General features: G+C 43.3%; 1 protein-coding gene across 2 annotated transcripts in view; it reads right to left on the reverse strand.

Moving 5' to 3' along the window:
* Positions 1-1,380: 1,380 nt before the first annotated feature.
* SLC13A4 (solute carrier family 13 member 4) overlaps positions 1,381-14,755 on the reverse strand; it is a 45,886-nt gene continuing 32,511 nt past the window's right edge. The window contains exons 9-16 of one of the 2 annotated variants that reach the window (XM_012744756.3): positions 14,071-14,190; positions 12,846-12,947; positions 11,347-11,448; positions 10,367-10,464; positions 10,023-10,147; positions 6,522-6,683; positions 5,528-5,665; positions 1,381-3,368 (exon numbers count right to left, since the gene is read on the reverse strand). In XM_012744756.3, coding sequence (XP_012600210.1) covers positions 3,231-3,368; positions 5,528-5,665; positions 6,522-6,683; positions 10,023-10,147; positions 10,367-10,464; positions 11,347-11,448; positions 12,846-12,947; positions 14,071-14,190 — 985 coding nt within the window. In that variant the 3' untranslated portion in view covers positions 1,381-3,230. The remainder of the gene's footprint in view (positions 3,369-5,527; positions 5,666-6,521; positions 6,684-10,022; positions 10,148-10,366; positions 10,465-11,346; positions 11,449-12,845; positions 12,948-14,070; positions 14,191-14,755) is intronic. The other variant, XM_012744757.3, reaches the window with a different exon arrangement.

The following is a 14,755-nucleotide window of genomic DNA, read 5'->3' on the forward strand; positions in this document are numbered from 1 at the left end:
TCAATCTTCACTTGTACGACTATATGTAAGCTGTGTGGTTTTTCTAGTTGGCTGTACATGTTGTTTCCTAGAACCCATGTACACATGTGTAATGTTTTCATTTCCACTAAGCAGTTCACTCCCTAGATACTATGCTGGTGTTTGTTTTTCTCCTGAGGTCGCCCACATTTTTAATACCTTTTCTGAGTTATTTCTCCTGAAGGAATAACTGTATACTGTACCGAAGCAAATGAGGCTTTTCTTAAACTTCCAGTCTTGGGTTCTGCACATAGCATTTCCATTCGTTACATAGATGAATGAGTTCTTTTTTCCCTACTGACTATTAGGGCCTTGCCTTGTGGCAAGGAATAAGGTGGTGAAGGAAAATATTTTGAGATCTTGCCTGGTTTTAATAGGGAGTTTGTGACACTTAGATTTTCAAATGTTCAGTTTATACCCTTCCTAAATCTGGTTGCAACATATTCAGTCAAGTACTGAAGACATATGGTATGTTTTGCAAGGCACTGGGAAAGAAAACGAACTGAGACAGTGAGACTTTGTGGAAATTTCCAGGGTGGGGTGTTGCAGAGCCTGGGTCCTGGGCCTGCTTGAATCACTCCCTTGGTGGTAGGACCTAATGAAAGCTGCAGTACAGTTGCATCATCTCATATACACAATTGCACAGCACTAGAACGAGAAAGGTGCCACGTAAATAGTGCATGAATTTGTGCTCAGCATTTATTCAGTGAGGGCAGCCCCAGACCGAGCTACCTGTGTATGTGCTCAGGTGATCTCAGTTCCCTTTGTGTTGTAACAGTTTGAGCATCTTGCTATACTGAGAGTGATTCTAGTGTCTAAAGATAACATTTTCAAACAATGTCCCCAAATGTGAAGCCAGCTACTTCATTTGGTGTTTACATGAAGAAATAGATTTACTTTGACATTGGGGGAATACTAGCTATTTATTTTTTAAGAGATGGCACGTGAGTCTTTGTGACATGTAAATGCTAATGTAAAAGATTGTATCCCATGTACTTTATGGATGACTTAAGAGAATTTCAAGGGCAACTTTGACCAAGCACATTTGATAATTGACTTGAGAATAAGACGCAACTAAGTGACTTAGGCTCTCAGTTTCATCATTAGTAAAATATTAGAAGATAAAAATCAAATTATATTTGCAGGAGACACAAGATAACTAAGGAGAGCTATATCACTCTACCTAACAGTAGAGTGATGACAAGAAATTCTTAATCACATGGGCCATTGCCTTTCATTGGGATGGGCAGTCTTGTTTGGCTTGACTCTCTGGTTTGGAGAAAGAACAGTGCAGTTCTTGAGAGCAGTCAGTAGACCAGACTGAATAAAAGCACTTTCTAAATTGCCTCATTGAACACTTGAGCTGCTTGGAGCACCTGGCAGCAACTGCTGCTTGGGAGCTGGCAAAGCTTTCCGTTTAGGAGTGAGTCAGGTTCTCAAATAGCTGAGCAGTGGCCAGTAATTGTAAGTCCACTTAATTCTAAATCAACTTTTCTTTGTCTTTTTACTTGTTATACTCCCAGGTTCTTATTATCTGCACCTTTGTCTTATTGTCTGAGTTCTGTAATGGGTCAGAAATGTGATGATTTGGCTGCCCTAACATCCCGATTCTTTTGAACATCTTAAAGCAAAATGACCTTAGAGATGTTGGCTCGATCTTAGGTACAGCTGGAGTGTACCTAATATTTTATGTGGGTTCATGAGGTCTTCACTATTATATTGGCCAAATAATTTAGTCTAAGCTAACTGACAGGGTGGAAACACTAATATTTCCAGTTCACCCTGGTCAAGCACATTCCCTAGTTAGAGCATGCAAGTGTGGTACTTTACTTTGCTCCAAAAGAAACTTTACAACTCACAGACACTTGGTAAGCTAAGGGAGTGATTTTATAGATAAATTGTGGGAAAACCACACATGTTATCAATAATAACTTATCAGTTAAAACAGTGCAGTAACTATGGAGAACTCCTTTTCCATTAAGATGTATTTAGTAAGCAATTGATGGTAGAAGTCAGAAATATGTGGTTTCCAGCAAACTGGAGGGATTGAGAACTATAGTCAGTCACGTAGCAAGGACATCTGTAATGGGGAAAATACCATGGTCTTCAGGAGGAAGAAGGAGCCCTTGATTTCCAGAACTGTTTTTTCTCATGGGAACCATTTATTGAGCAGTTACAGCTGTAGAAGTTGCTGGGGGAGTTCAAGAGACATCTCTTCCCTCAAGGGGGCTCATTGACATGTAGGAAGTGACTGATGTGTTTGGACCTTTGGGTACTACCTGGTAGTTTGTTTTCTCAGGAACAAACTACTCATTAAATGGAGAAGCAAGCCAATCTAATATCAATAATAGTACTGTGGTCTTAATTATAGTTTTGGCCTCCCTAATAAGACAGGTATGAAAGTTTTCCCTCCCAACACTTAACCAAGGCAATGGTATCTGTGGTTAGTGACGGGTAGAGAGAGATGCTAATCTCAATGTGTCGTCTTTCTCTACTTCCCTTTCCTGTGGCAAATAGAACAAAACCAGCCTCTTTCTGAAGAGGAACACTACCTCTCTACAGGAATTTGGTGCCAAGGTAAAGGGAACCATCAAAGAGAGATGCTTAAAAGGGAATCAAAGTAGTGATAAAAGAGTACTGATTGCCACAAAGAAGACCTACTAAGAATTGCCTTTTTATGGAGAGAACTTAGGATAGAAACACTTAGGAGAAAGGAGCTGACATTAGGTCTCAAGTTCTGGGTGAAGTTCTCCCCCAAAAGAGATGTCACTGGTTTCACTGCCTGCATAGGTAGGATGACTTGGGTATCTCCTTCATCTCCTAAGAAGGTAGTAAGAATAACATAAAACCTAGTGAGGCTGATGTGTGAGGCTTAGCCTCTGAGGGGAAACTAAAACAGACTTTCTTCTTTGGAAAGGTTAGATACAAGGAAGCACGAACAATTTGGGTTTTGGTTTTTTTTTTTTTTTTCTTCTTTTTTTGAGCTGTGGTGCTAAGGAAGGGAAAGCTGGAAGAAGACACTAACAGCCAAGCATGTGTTTGTGGTGGTTGGAGGATTTCTGCACTTCACTTGTAGATGGTGGAATCCTCTGGCAGGGGGAACACCCTTGGGCATGGGTCTGGTGTCAGGTGCTCCGTAGTTTTCTTTGCCTGTGTTTCAGATTCTGCTGGGTGCCAGCAGCTCCTTAGTCAGGCCAGTCTGTGCACTCGTATTAGGCCTGATCAGTGATGTTACTGACCTTCGCCCACGCGGGATAAGTGTCCAGGTGGAAGAGGCTAACTCCCCAGGTGTTGATGGCCACCATGACTATCACCAGTCCAATGACGTTGACCCCCAGGCCAGCTTTCACCTGCAGGACACAATGCAGCACTCTGTCATTCTGACCCTAGTCACTCTTGACCAGGCAGCAGCAGCAGCACAGATCCCCAAGTGCTCCCTGTCTAGGCCCCTAGCCTAAGCCTTGCTCCACCCACATGGCCCTGATTGGTTCCAGACGCTGCATGGGATGCTCTACTGTTGCCTTGTAGGGTGACACAGGACCGTGAAAGGACTGGAAAGGCAGAGATTGGGGCTGGGAGAGGGTGATTAGAATCATCCTAACTTTTTGCTCGCAGCACTCTCACCGTAAAGTGGAAGCCTAGAAGGTACGTTAGATTCTTGGGACACCAGATCTGTGTGAAGTTATTTCTGCAGTTCAATGATAGGGAAATGTGTTAAAATTGACCAGGTCTCTTTTAAGCAGGAATTTCTCAGAGCCTCTTATGTGCAAACACACACAGGGACCTTGTACGAGGGGCTATGTTATTTGAAGCCTTTGCCACTGTTACTTTTTTTTCTTCTTCAAGGAACAGCTCATGGAAGGTCGTGTACCTTGGGTTCACATGGGGAAACAGGTCAGCTGCTTCTGCTCAGCCCTTCTCAGGAAGGTGACAGAGGCTGCTATCTGGGGTAGGGCCTTTGCTTCTTTCTTCTGAGGGCATCGCACCTCAATAGCTCTGCCCCCTTTTATTTCTGCCATGACACTGACAGAATGTGAGGGGATGTGAAGAATGGCACAGCCAGGGCCAGATGGAAAAATGTATACAGTAAGGACAGCTGGCATTCTTCCAGGCAGTAACTAAGACTACAGCATGCAAGTCCACTAGCTGGCATTAAGTTGGGAAAATTGCAAGGGAAAAGTGGATGTTGGGAAATTGCTCCAAGCAAAGGGCTAGGTGTGTCCTCTCTCTCCTGCCTACTGGCCAGGGCCCTGGAATTCTCAATCATCCTGGCCCCCTGGGCCTTTTGGCATGGGGAACAGCCCAGATTTCTGAGCTAATGAGAAGGAGCAGGTTCTAACATAGCGAAATTAAAGTCCTTTAGAGCTGAAAGGGACTCCATCCTCATTTAGCAGATGAGGAAATTGAAGTGTTGACATAGTGCCCAAACTGAGAATAGAACCCAGGACTGACTCACTTGTCATCTGGGACCTTTGAAAATTATCGTCTTGGATCATTTGATTCCAGTGTAGAAGGCTGGGGAGAATGGTGGGAGTACATAGCCGAGGAAGTGGAACTTGTGGAACAGTCAGCTCAGCCTGAGCAGACCGAGGGTTATGCAGTAAGATAGGAGGGGGGGAGAGGGATGGCCATGACCTCTTTTCTGGGAAGTATCACAGATAACTTAGATAAGCAGTTTGAATAGTCCAAAGAACCTAATACGTGCCAACAGCCTGAAACTCTTCCATTCCTCCATTTGATATGTTACAGGACTGCTGAGAACAAGTTTGGACTCCCATGAAAAACAGATTTCAGACCATCAGCAAGGGTGAATGGGCCCTATTTCGGACAGTCAGGTCCCAGTAATTTATATCAGTGTTTTCCATCCTCTCCCCAACCCCCATCAGCCCTGGGTATTGAGAAGCATAGCAATGTGTCTAGCTTGAGGAATGGAGGAGGGTGGATAAGTCCAACACTAAAGTCAGCAGCAGAATGTCTCCTCAAAGCCATCTTTTGTGAGCCCAAATGAAAACAGAAATGAATGGAAGATGCTTCATTTTCCATTGGTGCCTCAGGGGTTTCTTGCTTGGGGAAGAGTTGAGCAGAAGAATCTTGTTTTCATAAAACCCCTTTCACTCTAGGTTCATACAGTTTCTCATACTTCATCCTCTATGAATAAACCAGCCGCCTTTTGAATGAATATCCCCACTGGTCCAATGAAGAAACAGGCAAAGCTTTGTGCAAGCTCATGCCTTCTGGAACTGGGCCACTGCCTGTGTCTGTTCCAGCTCTAGCTAAGTACCTACTTTCTTCCAGGTAAGGGTGGGGGAGCACAGTATTGCTATTCTTGGTCCATATGGACCAACCAAAAACCTTTTCACAGGCCCCATTCTTTCTGCCACACTCTGTTGAGTGTTGACAGTCCAGGGACACTGCTACAGTATAGTAAGCTCTGGGGGAAGGCTACGGAGCAGGTCATCCCTGTCCTCGTGGCAGCTGGGCCTGGTCGGGGAAGGCAGCCACAACTCACCATATCTTTGATCTGGCAGTGCCCGTAGCTGAAGACGATGGCATTGGGGGGATTGCCCACAGGCAGCATCACTGCAAAGGAGATGCACATGGTGACTGGGATCAGGGTGTAGAGCGGGTTAATATGCAGCGTTTCAGACTAGAAGAGAGAATTCACAGAAACATCAGTGTTGAAATTAGCTTGTGTTTCCTGTGTTTAACATCACAAACATGCTGTAAATGATGGTTTGGCATTGGCTGACCTTAGCTGGACGCCATAGGCTGGGCGCAGTTGGGTCCCTGTCTTGCAGGGCATGCAGTGCCCTTGGCAGCCTAAATGGGCTGATGCTACTCACTCACCAGGGGAATATGGCTTTGAGTTACTTCCTAGGAGGGGTGTTTGATTTTTTGGTGCTATTTTAAGGAAGTTTTTTTTGTTTTGTTTTGTTTTTTAAGAGAGAGGATCTCACTCTATTACTCAGGCTGGTATGCAGTGGTGCAATCACCGCTCCCTGCAACCTCAAACTCCTTGGCTCAAGTGATCCTCCTACCTCAGCCTCCTGAGTAGCTGGGATTACGGGTCGGGTACCACCACTCCTAACTAATTTTTTTTTTGAGAGATGGGGTCTTGCTATGTTGCCCAGGCTGGTCTCAAACTCTAGGCCTCAAGAGATCCTCCTGCCTTGGCCTCCCAACGTGCTGGGATTATAGGTATGAGCCACCATGCTTGGACTTGTCCATTCTTTTGTTTCTGCTCAAGGCTGCCCCTAAACTAATTCTACTCTTTCAGAAAGGAGTTTCTAGAACTCTTGCTATGATTTACTAATGTGCTTTTTATTTATCAGTCACCAGTTGAAAAACTTCATTTTTCAAATGATAAGTTGAACACCAATCAGTAAAGACTGTGGGCAGTGACCAGAGGAGAGGGTACAGTCATAGGAGCTGCCCTGGAGCCAGGCCTGCCACTGAAGGCCTTGGGGTAGCCTGTCTGGACATCTGGGAGTCATATTACTCACCAGGCTGCACAGGATAGGCAGAAAGATGGTGATGGTGGCTGGGTTGCTCACAAACTCAGTGACAATGGACACAAGGATGCATGCCAGCAGGGTGACAGCCCATGGTGGGAGACTGCTCAGGGACAACATCTGGTTCCCAATCCATGTAGAGAGGCCAGAGCTCTGCAGGAAGAGAAGGTGTTACAGTAAGAAGAAAGGAGGAAAAGCCCATCCCAAGTGGAATTCTTAGACTTTAGAAGGTCAGGGATGTGGGAGGGCTGGACCATCAGGGGCCATCTGACCTGTCTTATTCAGTCTGACTAGAGCCAGAGATGTTCCTGATTTTTATGATTAGATCACTTTTGTAGCCCAGAAAATTCTTTTGTATGCTTGCCTGTGTAAATTCAGACTTTGGGTTTCCTGGTCACTGATCATCACCCGGTGTAGAGAGCCACCCACCCTAATTGCTGTGATTCTTCTTAGGATTTTGCCCTGATGGCTTTGTAGGTTGGAGATCTTTATGCCTCAACTTCAATCTTGTTTCCCTTCCTCCAGCCCCTGACAGCCTTACTCTGTGTATTGACTTGACAGTGCCCTTCACACACAGTGCCAAGTATAATCTTTTATTCTGCTTTTGAAATCCATTTCTGTTATTTCATCATAACATAAGAAAGGGAAAAAAATTACCAACATTTTTGGATAGTAACCTCTCCTGTGTTTTTAGGGGGTAAGTAGGCCAAGTTGGACACTAGAAGTTTTACAAGAGTAATGAAGCAGAGAAGGATTAAAAGTCTACCTCTATTTAATGGAGAATGTACCTCCCAACTGCCTGCAACCTAGTCATTCAGCCCTGATGTGTTTAGCCTCAAACCCCATCATGGCTTTAATGTTTTACTATTAAAGACATTAGGATCTACTATCTGCCAGCACTTTTTGAAGACACATGATAAGAAGGCATATTGCCCATCTTGAACCTTTTTCATTAGTAACATTTATATACATCTACTTAAATGAATATTCCCATTTGGAATAATTCACTGGGTTGGAAGATGTTCACTTGCCAATGGTGAAGGCTGACTCCTTCTCCTAAAAAGTGAAGGACACCATTGAGTATCTGTACTAGAAAACCCCAGGTTGCCATATGCATTCTTCCTCCCTCCCTTCCCTCCTCCTCCTCTCTGTCCTGTGGTTGCCATACTCTGACTTTTCCTATGCTACCCTAGAGAATGCAAATGCAATGAAGATATGGAGAGTGGGGCAGAAAGCAAGGGGAGAGATTTTATGATCCTGCAAGGTCTAAGTTCTGCTACTCATGTTTCACTACTAAAAACAGCCTTCACTACATTGTCAGCAGGATACTTTGTCTCTTCTTTTCCAAATTCATCAAAAGCTCATTTGATCTCTGCAGCACGCTGGTCACCCCCTGGCAGGCACATAGACTGATGACCAAAGGCCTTCAGAATTCTCTCTGTTGTAGCCATTTCGCCTTGGAGAACTTTTTTTCCTTTTTTCTCTCAACTGACTGAGAGCTACAAACCCAATATGTGGAGACCGTATCAATTAATGGTTGGTACAGAGCCTCGAGGCCTACAGGAACTCTGTAATCGTCCCCTCTCCTAACATACTAAACCTTGCTCATTGGACAAAGGCAGTGGAGGGAAGAGCAGTTAGTTGAGTGGAAAAAGTACATTTATAAAGAAATAGAGTTTTACTTAACATGTTATCCAAATAGTACTTATAAATAAAGTAAAAGAATTTAATGGCATTTATTTTTCCAGAACTATTTTATGCTATAATTTGAAATAAACTGATAAGTCAGACTGCAGAGTTAGACAAAGCACAAAAAAGCAAGTCTTAATTTTTTAAACTCTTGGTTATGAAAATATTTTACATTGTATTTTTCTCACTAATGTCAAGATTGAAATTATTTCTCACTCAATAGGAATCACATATATGGTAACTGGCTTACGATTAAAATTAGGTAGTCAGTAGGTTTTATAGAAATAGCAACCATACTATCTGTAATACATGCACAATTTTGATTTTTAAAAAAAGTCTTATCAGCCTAGACTCAGGGGCCAAAATTAACAACTGAAATTTAATAAGGATAAATATAAATATACTGAACTTGGAATTAAAAATATTGACAGGTGGGGTGTGCTGGCTCATGCCTTGAATTCCAGCACTCTGGCAGCCTGAGATGGAAGGATTGCTTGAGCCCAGGAATTCAAGACCAGCCTGGGTAACATAGTGAGACCCTGTCTCTAAATAAATAATAAATGAATGAATAAATAAATAAATATTGAAAGCACATATAGAGGATGGGTTGGAGGAATTGAGGTCCAATAGTGGCTAACAATTAAAAGAATGAAGGGTTTTAGTTGACTTCAGTTTCAATAAATGTTAACGTGAGTGCCAAGGACACTTTACAAAAGCTTCCATAAAAATGCAGGGTGATGCTTGAATCAGAGGTGAGAGATGAGGCTTGGGTATGTAACTGTTCTATTTTGCAGTAGACTGACCACCAGCCAGACCATGTTTGAACAAGGCCAAGTGTAGTGAGTCCTAAGGAGAGAGACCAGATGGTAAGGGGTCACGACTTGATTTTTTATTTTAATAATTATTACCCAGGAAAGGGTTCTAGAGAGCAGAGCCAGAGTCAACAGTGGATAACATATAGAAGACCTGGGCTGAAAGTAAAGAAGAACTATTCTTTATTCTCTGCACAGAGAGTGCCCTGTCACTAGAGGTGTCCAAGCTAGGAATGTCATGGAGGGAAATCTCACACTGAGCAGGAGGTGGGACTTGGTGTCCTCTACAATTCCTGCTGAGTGTAGGATTCTGTGACCTTATTATTAATGATGCAGATAGTACATAGGCCTGCAATGAATGGGCAATCAAAAGTGAACCGAGTTTAGAAAGGAGTTAATGCCAAGGTGGAGGAAGAAACAGTCTGTACCTTAACTTAATTCCTTCTTAGGATTGTTTTCTATTTAGCAAGGCTAACACTTCAGGGAATTCAACCATTTCCTCCCAACCCCACTTAAAAGATCTCATCCCAAATCCAATCAAGAAGTCAAGATACATTTGCATTGGCTTTAGCGTAGATTCTTCAAAGGGGCTCAGTCTGTGTATACTGACTGACTGAGGGCAAGTGTATCACTTGGGACATCTCTGGTCCCTTTCAGACCCATCTCCCATCACCACCGCCAGATCCCAGAAGAAGATGGCTACAAAATCCTTTTGCTAGTGGCAGTGTGGGTGACATAATTGAGGTGTGAATGCCTGTGTATCATGACTTCATGGCATGGCTGACCTATAAGTAACTGTTCCCAGCAGTGCCAACAGAGAAGCTCAGGGCAGGACAGGACATCCATCCTGCTCTATTGCTTCTCTTCCCAGTGACTTGGTGAATATTCACCTCTCAGCTCCTTTGAGTCTTTCCTCCTAGGGCCATAATGACTCACTAGGTAAAGATGCCAAAAAAATATTTGACCCCTAAGAACAGAATTGAAGGGTTACCTTGCTACCAGAGGCCAAAGCATAGCCTCCTCCAACCAGAATGACAATCTCCCAGGGCATGGTCTTCTGAAAGTCCTTCCATGTGATGATGGGCTCCATCCTCAGAGAGTGCTCGTGGTCCTCTCCTGAATCACATGTAGAGAGAGATGTAGAGCTAGTTAAACCCTGATGGGTTTGATTTGTGGAGATAGGGGCCCAATTAGTAACTCAGATGATTTAGGAGACTGTTCTGCTAATTTGGGGGGAGTCTGAAGAACCTTGATAAGTCTCCTTCAGAACATTCTGATGTGGGTATTCCTTCAACTAGAGCCACCCCCAACTTCTTCCCTTGAACCTTCTCTCACCATCATTCTTTTTTCCAAAGCAGGGTTTCTTTGCTGGAATGAGGAAGAGGAGGAAGCCAAGGAAGACAGAGACGGTGGCATCGGTGCGGTAGCCTTTCCTAGCAAAGAGACAAACGTGGCTGGAGGAGGAGGGTTGGGAATGCACAGGAGTAACACGGTGTCTCAGGACAGTCTGTCTGAACACAGTGCCTCTTTTTAGGACTTAGTCTGGAGGTGGCATCAACCTTACTTCTTGCCAGTTGCTGCTGTGCAACTGGCACAGTCCACAATCCACAGTGGATTTCATGGGCAGTGGTTAAAGCAGGAGGCAGGGCCTGGCTAGGGTAGATGTATTAGTGTGAATTTATGGGCTCATTAACTGGGGCAAGTCCTGGAAGAAGTGATCAAGAGTTGGTTCGATAAAGGAGAATAGAAAAGGATGAGACCTTTTTCCTGTGAGGGCCACACCTCAAATGAGAAGTTGATATTGGGAGAGCTTGTAGGCTTCTGCCCTGTGGCCCTGGCTGTTCTGCAGTGGTGGTACAAGAACCTGTGTATCCCTCTTGTGGTATCTTCCTTCCTTCCATATGCCTCAGCCCCTCTATGGCCATCGTCTCTTTACAGTTGCTTCATAGATTTATTTTCCCCCTTAACCTTCATAACAGGCTATGAGATAACTAAGATACCAAAAGCTTATATAAGAAGACTGAAGTCACACAGCTGGTAAGTGGCAGCACTGAATACCAACTCCAGACTGGGACTCCAAAGACTGTATTTTCTTCCTGAATGCACAATGCAGCTTCCCTAAAAAGAGTAGATTTCCCATGGAATGAAATGTTTCCTGGATTGATGTCTGCCCCTGAGAGTCTATGAAGGGACACCAGTGGTTAGTTATTGCCTGAAGAATTTGGGTAAGGAGGTTGCTCTTTTCTTTTTTTTGATTCTGTACTTCAAGGGATGCAAAGGAGGGTTGCTCTTAAGGAGAAAAAGATATCACTTACTTTTCAAAGAAAGAATCCCAGCCAGGGACAAAGCCAGGCTCCCGGGTAAACCACAGCACTGTCATCAGGATGAAGAAAAATCCAGTCACCATTTCAGGGTAGCTATAAAATAAAACAAATTTATTTTAGCTTCTTCACTTTGCTCTGGAAGCTTCTGTGTTCAGAGTTCTAACACTAGAGACATAAAACACAGTTACTGCCTAATTGCTATGAATGGCTGACTCTGAAATGAGAAGAGGACCGAGTGCTACCAGAAAATATGACATTAACCATGTTTACTGGAGAAATTTACATGAGAAGGGAAAGAGACCAAATTTATAGTATACATTTGTAAAATAATTCCACATACAGCCTACAAGGAGAATGCAGTGAACTGGGCACCCTCAAACACTGTGCTGGTGGGAGTAGGAATTGCTACAGCCTTTTTGAGGCCATTTGACCATATATACCAGGAGCCTTAAATTTGGTCATTTCTATCATCTAAGAAAATAACCAGAAATGCACACTGAAACATTACCTATTAAAGAATGGAAACAACCTCCATATGCAATGATATCCCCTGACACTGAATACATTTTGGTACTAATACATGTTAAATTGGGATGCATCTTCTGATAATCATGTTTCTACAGCAGAGTTAATGACATGGGAACATAATGACAGTATAATGTTAAGCGAAAAGCAAGATACACAACTATGTTCAGTATGGACTTTAATTTTGCCAAAAATATATATAGTTTTGCACACACACACACACACACAAAAAACATGGAAAGAAGTACATCATGTTAATAGTTAACACTGGGATGCTAAGATTGTAAGTCAATTTTAATTTTTCCTTATATTTTTCTGTATTTTCTAAATGTTCTACAATGAACATGTATTCCTGTTATAACTTAAAACTTTAAAAAAATACAGTGTCTACCTGAATTGTTTTACCCAAAGCTGTACATGGTGTAGACGGAGAAACTGCCATAAATTGAGAACTAAAACTAGAAAGGATGCCAGGTCACTGTGGAAAAGCTGATAGAAGTGGCTAATGGTTGGTTAGTGAATGCCTGACCTTCTGTCTTCAGGTCCGTTTGATGCTGCTGTATGCTCTAAATACAGCACACAGTCTCCCAGCTCCCTCGAGTGACCCTTGGACCACTGCAGAGGGCCATTTGAGCAATGGGCAGAGTCCTGGCTGAAGAGCAAATTCGGCACATTCTGAGAGGGTAGCTGTGATGTCTTTCCCTGTTCTTTCTCCATCCGCCCCACTGACAGCACTCCACCCCCACACTGCGGACTCCCAATATAGCAAAGGGGAAGGGTGGCTATCTGCAATCTGGGCCAGCTCGACTCTGGCATTAAATAGCATCTTCTAAATGCCTGGATTCATAGCCGTGGAAAATTTTCCCAGCGTCAGGGACTGTCAAGAACAAGGCTGCTTCTGTGCTCACTTTACCTGCTGTGTCTGCTCGCCTGGAGAAGGAGAGAAAGGGAGGGCTGGTTTTTACCTAATATCTCCCAGCTTTTCATATTCCTCCTGGATCCTCTTCTCTGATAACTCTTCCCTTTTGGTCTTCTTCTTCTTGCTCAGAGAGCAGGTGTCTTTAAAACTGAGAAGGGAGAATGAGCAAATGATTAAAGAAAACATGTTTCTGAGGCCCAGAGGAGACCAAGTTTTAAGCAAATACTAAACCACTCTCCTGCTGTGCTCACTTTTCTCCTTTTCACTCACATGCTCCATCCCTCTGTCTCTCACCTATTCCTACAACTTCCATCTGCCACGTTCTCCAGCCTCTCATCAACTTTGACCCCTAGGCTTTGGGTATATCCATCTGGGTATATCTCTGGTATATTGATGTCAAATTATGTCTTATGGACTTGTGCAAGTGTACTTACGTGAGGTTGTTTCTACATGTCTTTTGCATAAGTAAAAGAATCGGTGTAATGTGGGGTATGTGTCTAGATATGTATGTGTTCTGTTCCACATGGGGGAGGTGTGTGTGTTCATTTGTCTAGAGACAAACCTTATCTGGGGTAACAGTTGGTGTTAGTTTGATATTAGCAATACCAGTTAAGAAGTATATAGCCATCACTGGTTTGACAACAGTCTCTGAGTAAAAAGAAAAGTCAGAGAATAGTCTTTACCAATGGGACTAATAGCAAAACATTATATATATATATATATCTCCCCTTTATGTGTTTGAAACTGATAAAATCTGGAGTAGACCGATAGTTATGAAGAAAAGGTTTGCTAAGCAGATTAATATCAGAAATAACATTGCAAGGGAAATGTCTAACTTATTATTTTAAGGGACATGAACCTATTTCATATAGGCTACAAAGTCATGTCTATAAAATTAAACCTAAGGCAAATTCTACTTGGAGTCATATTGCCTAAAGTAGTTGGAATTACTCTATTTGCTATGATATCATTGCTTTGAAAGCAATAAAACTACATTAAACGCTCTCCAATTCAGACTTTTCATAAATCAGACAGGCCTTCTAATATTTCGTTGGAACTAAGAATGTTTCACTGTAGAGCTGAGAGTGAAGTACTGAGTGTCTGAACGTTTAGAATGTCTAGAACAGACGACGCCTGGCTCCCGATCCAGTCCACTGCATTCTCCTCGGGGCATCCTCTGTGGGTACTTGGCGGTCCCCCTCAAGCAGAGCCATGGCCTTGGGATCAACAGGAGAGCCCCAGTGCTTTGCTGGAACGGTGCTGGGACTCACTTGCAGCCCAGGAACAGCCAGTGCATCCAGAACCAGCTGACCACCAGCATGATGAGGGATATGGGGAAGCTGAACAGGAACCAGGTGCCGAAGTTCACCACCTCTGCGGCTGGGTACTGGCTGTGGAGTACAGAACCAGGTCAGTGATTAGAAAAGGGAGGATTCCATATGGCATTTTGGGCTGGTAAGCTAAATGCTCCTTAAGAAGACAAACAGCAGGGCTAAGGGGAGAGATAACGACAAGAATATGGTAAAACATTACTGAGAATTCACTTATTTGACAGTTGCAACTGTACAGAGCCCAGACAAGGATCATGAAGTAAACTGAAACAGGCATCTAAGCAACCAAAATGAGTATCACTAAAGTGTATATACTTTTCGCTCAAAAGAATTACTCAGGACCTATTCGCCCTTAATTTACATAAAGATCCTGCTAAGTTGATTCATCTGGTTTTCAAGACAGCACAGACTGGAGAGGGCAGTCTGGTGTATAAACTCACTGAGGGAATGTGAATTTTGACTGGGGAACCCAGGGTAGCCAATTCTGGAGAACTCTGGGCTCTGGGGCCTCGTGGGAGTTCCAGGTAGTAACGGTGCCCATAAGAAAATCAGGACTTGGAACTTCCAAAACTTTATCAGCATCCATTGCTGTCTTGGGGTAGAGGGAATTTTCCCAGAGGACTGC

Source organism: Microcebus murinus, chromosome 9 (genome assembly GCF_040939455.1).
Source record: "Microcebus murinus isolate Inina chromosome 9, M.murinus_Inina_mat1.0, whole genome shotgun sequence".
Classification (NCBI taxonomy): Eukaryota; Metazoa; Chordata; class Mammalia; order Primates; family Cheirogaleidae; genus Microcebus; species Microcebus murinus.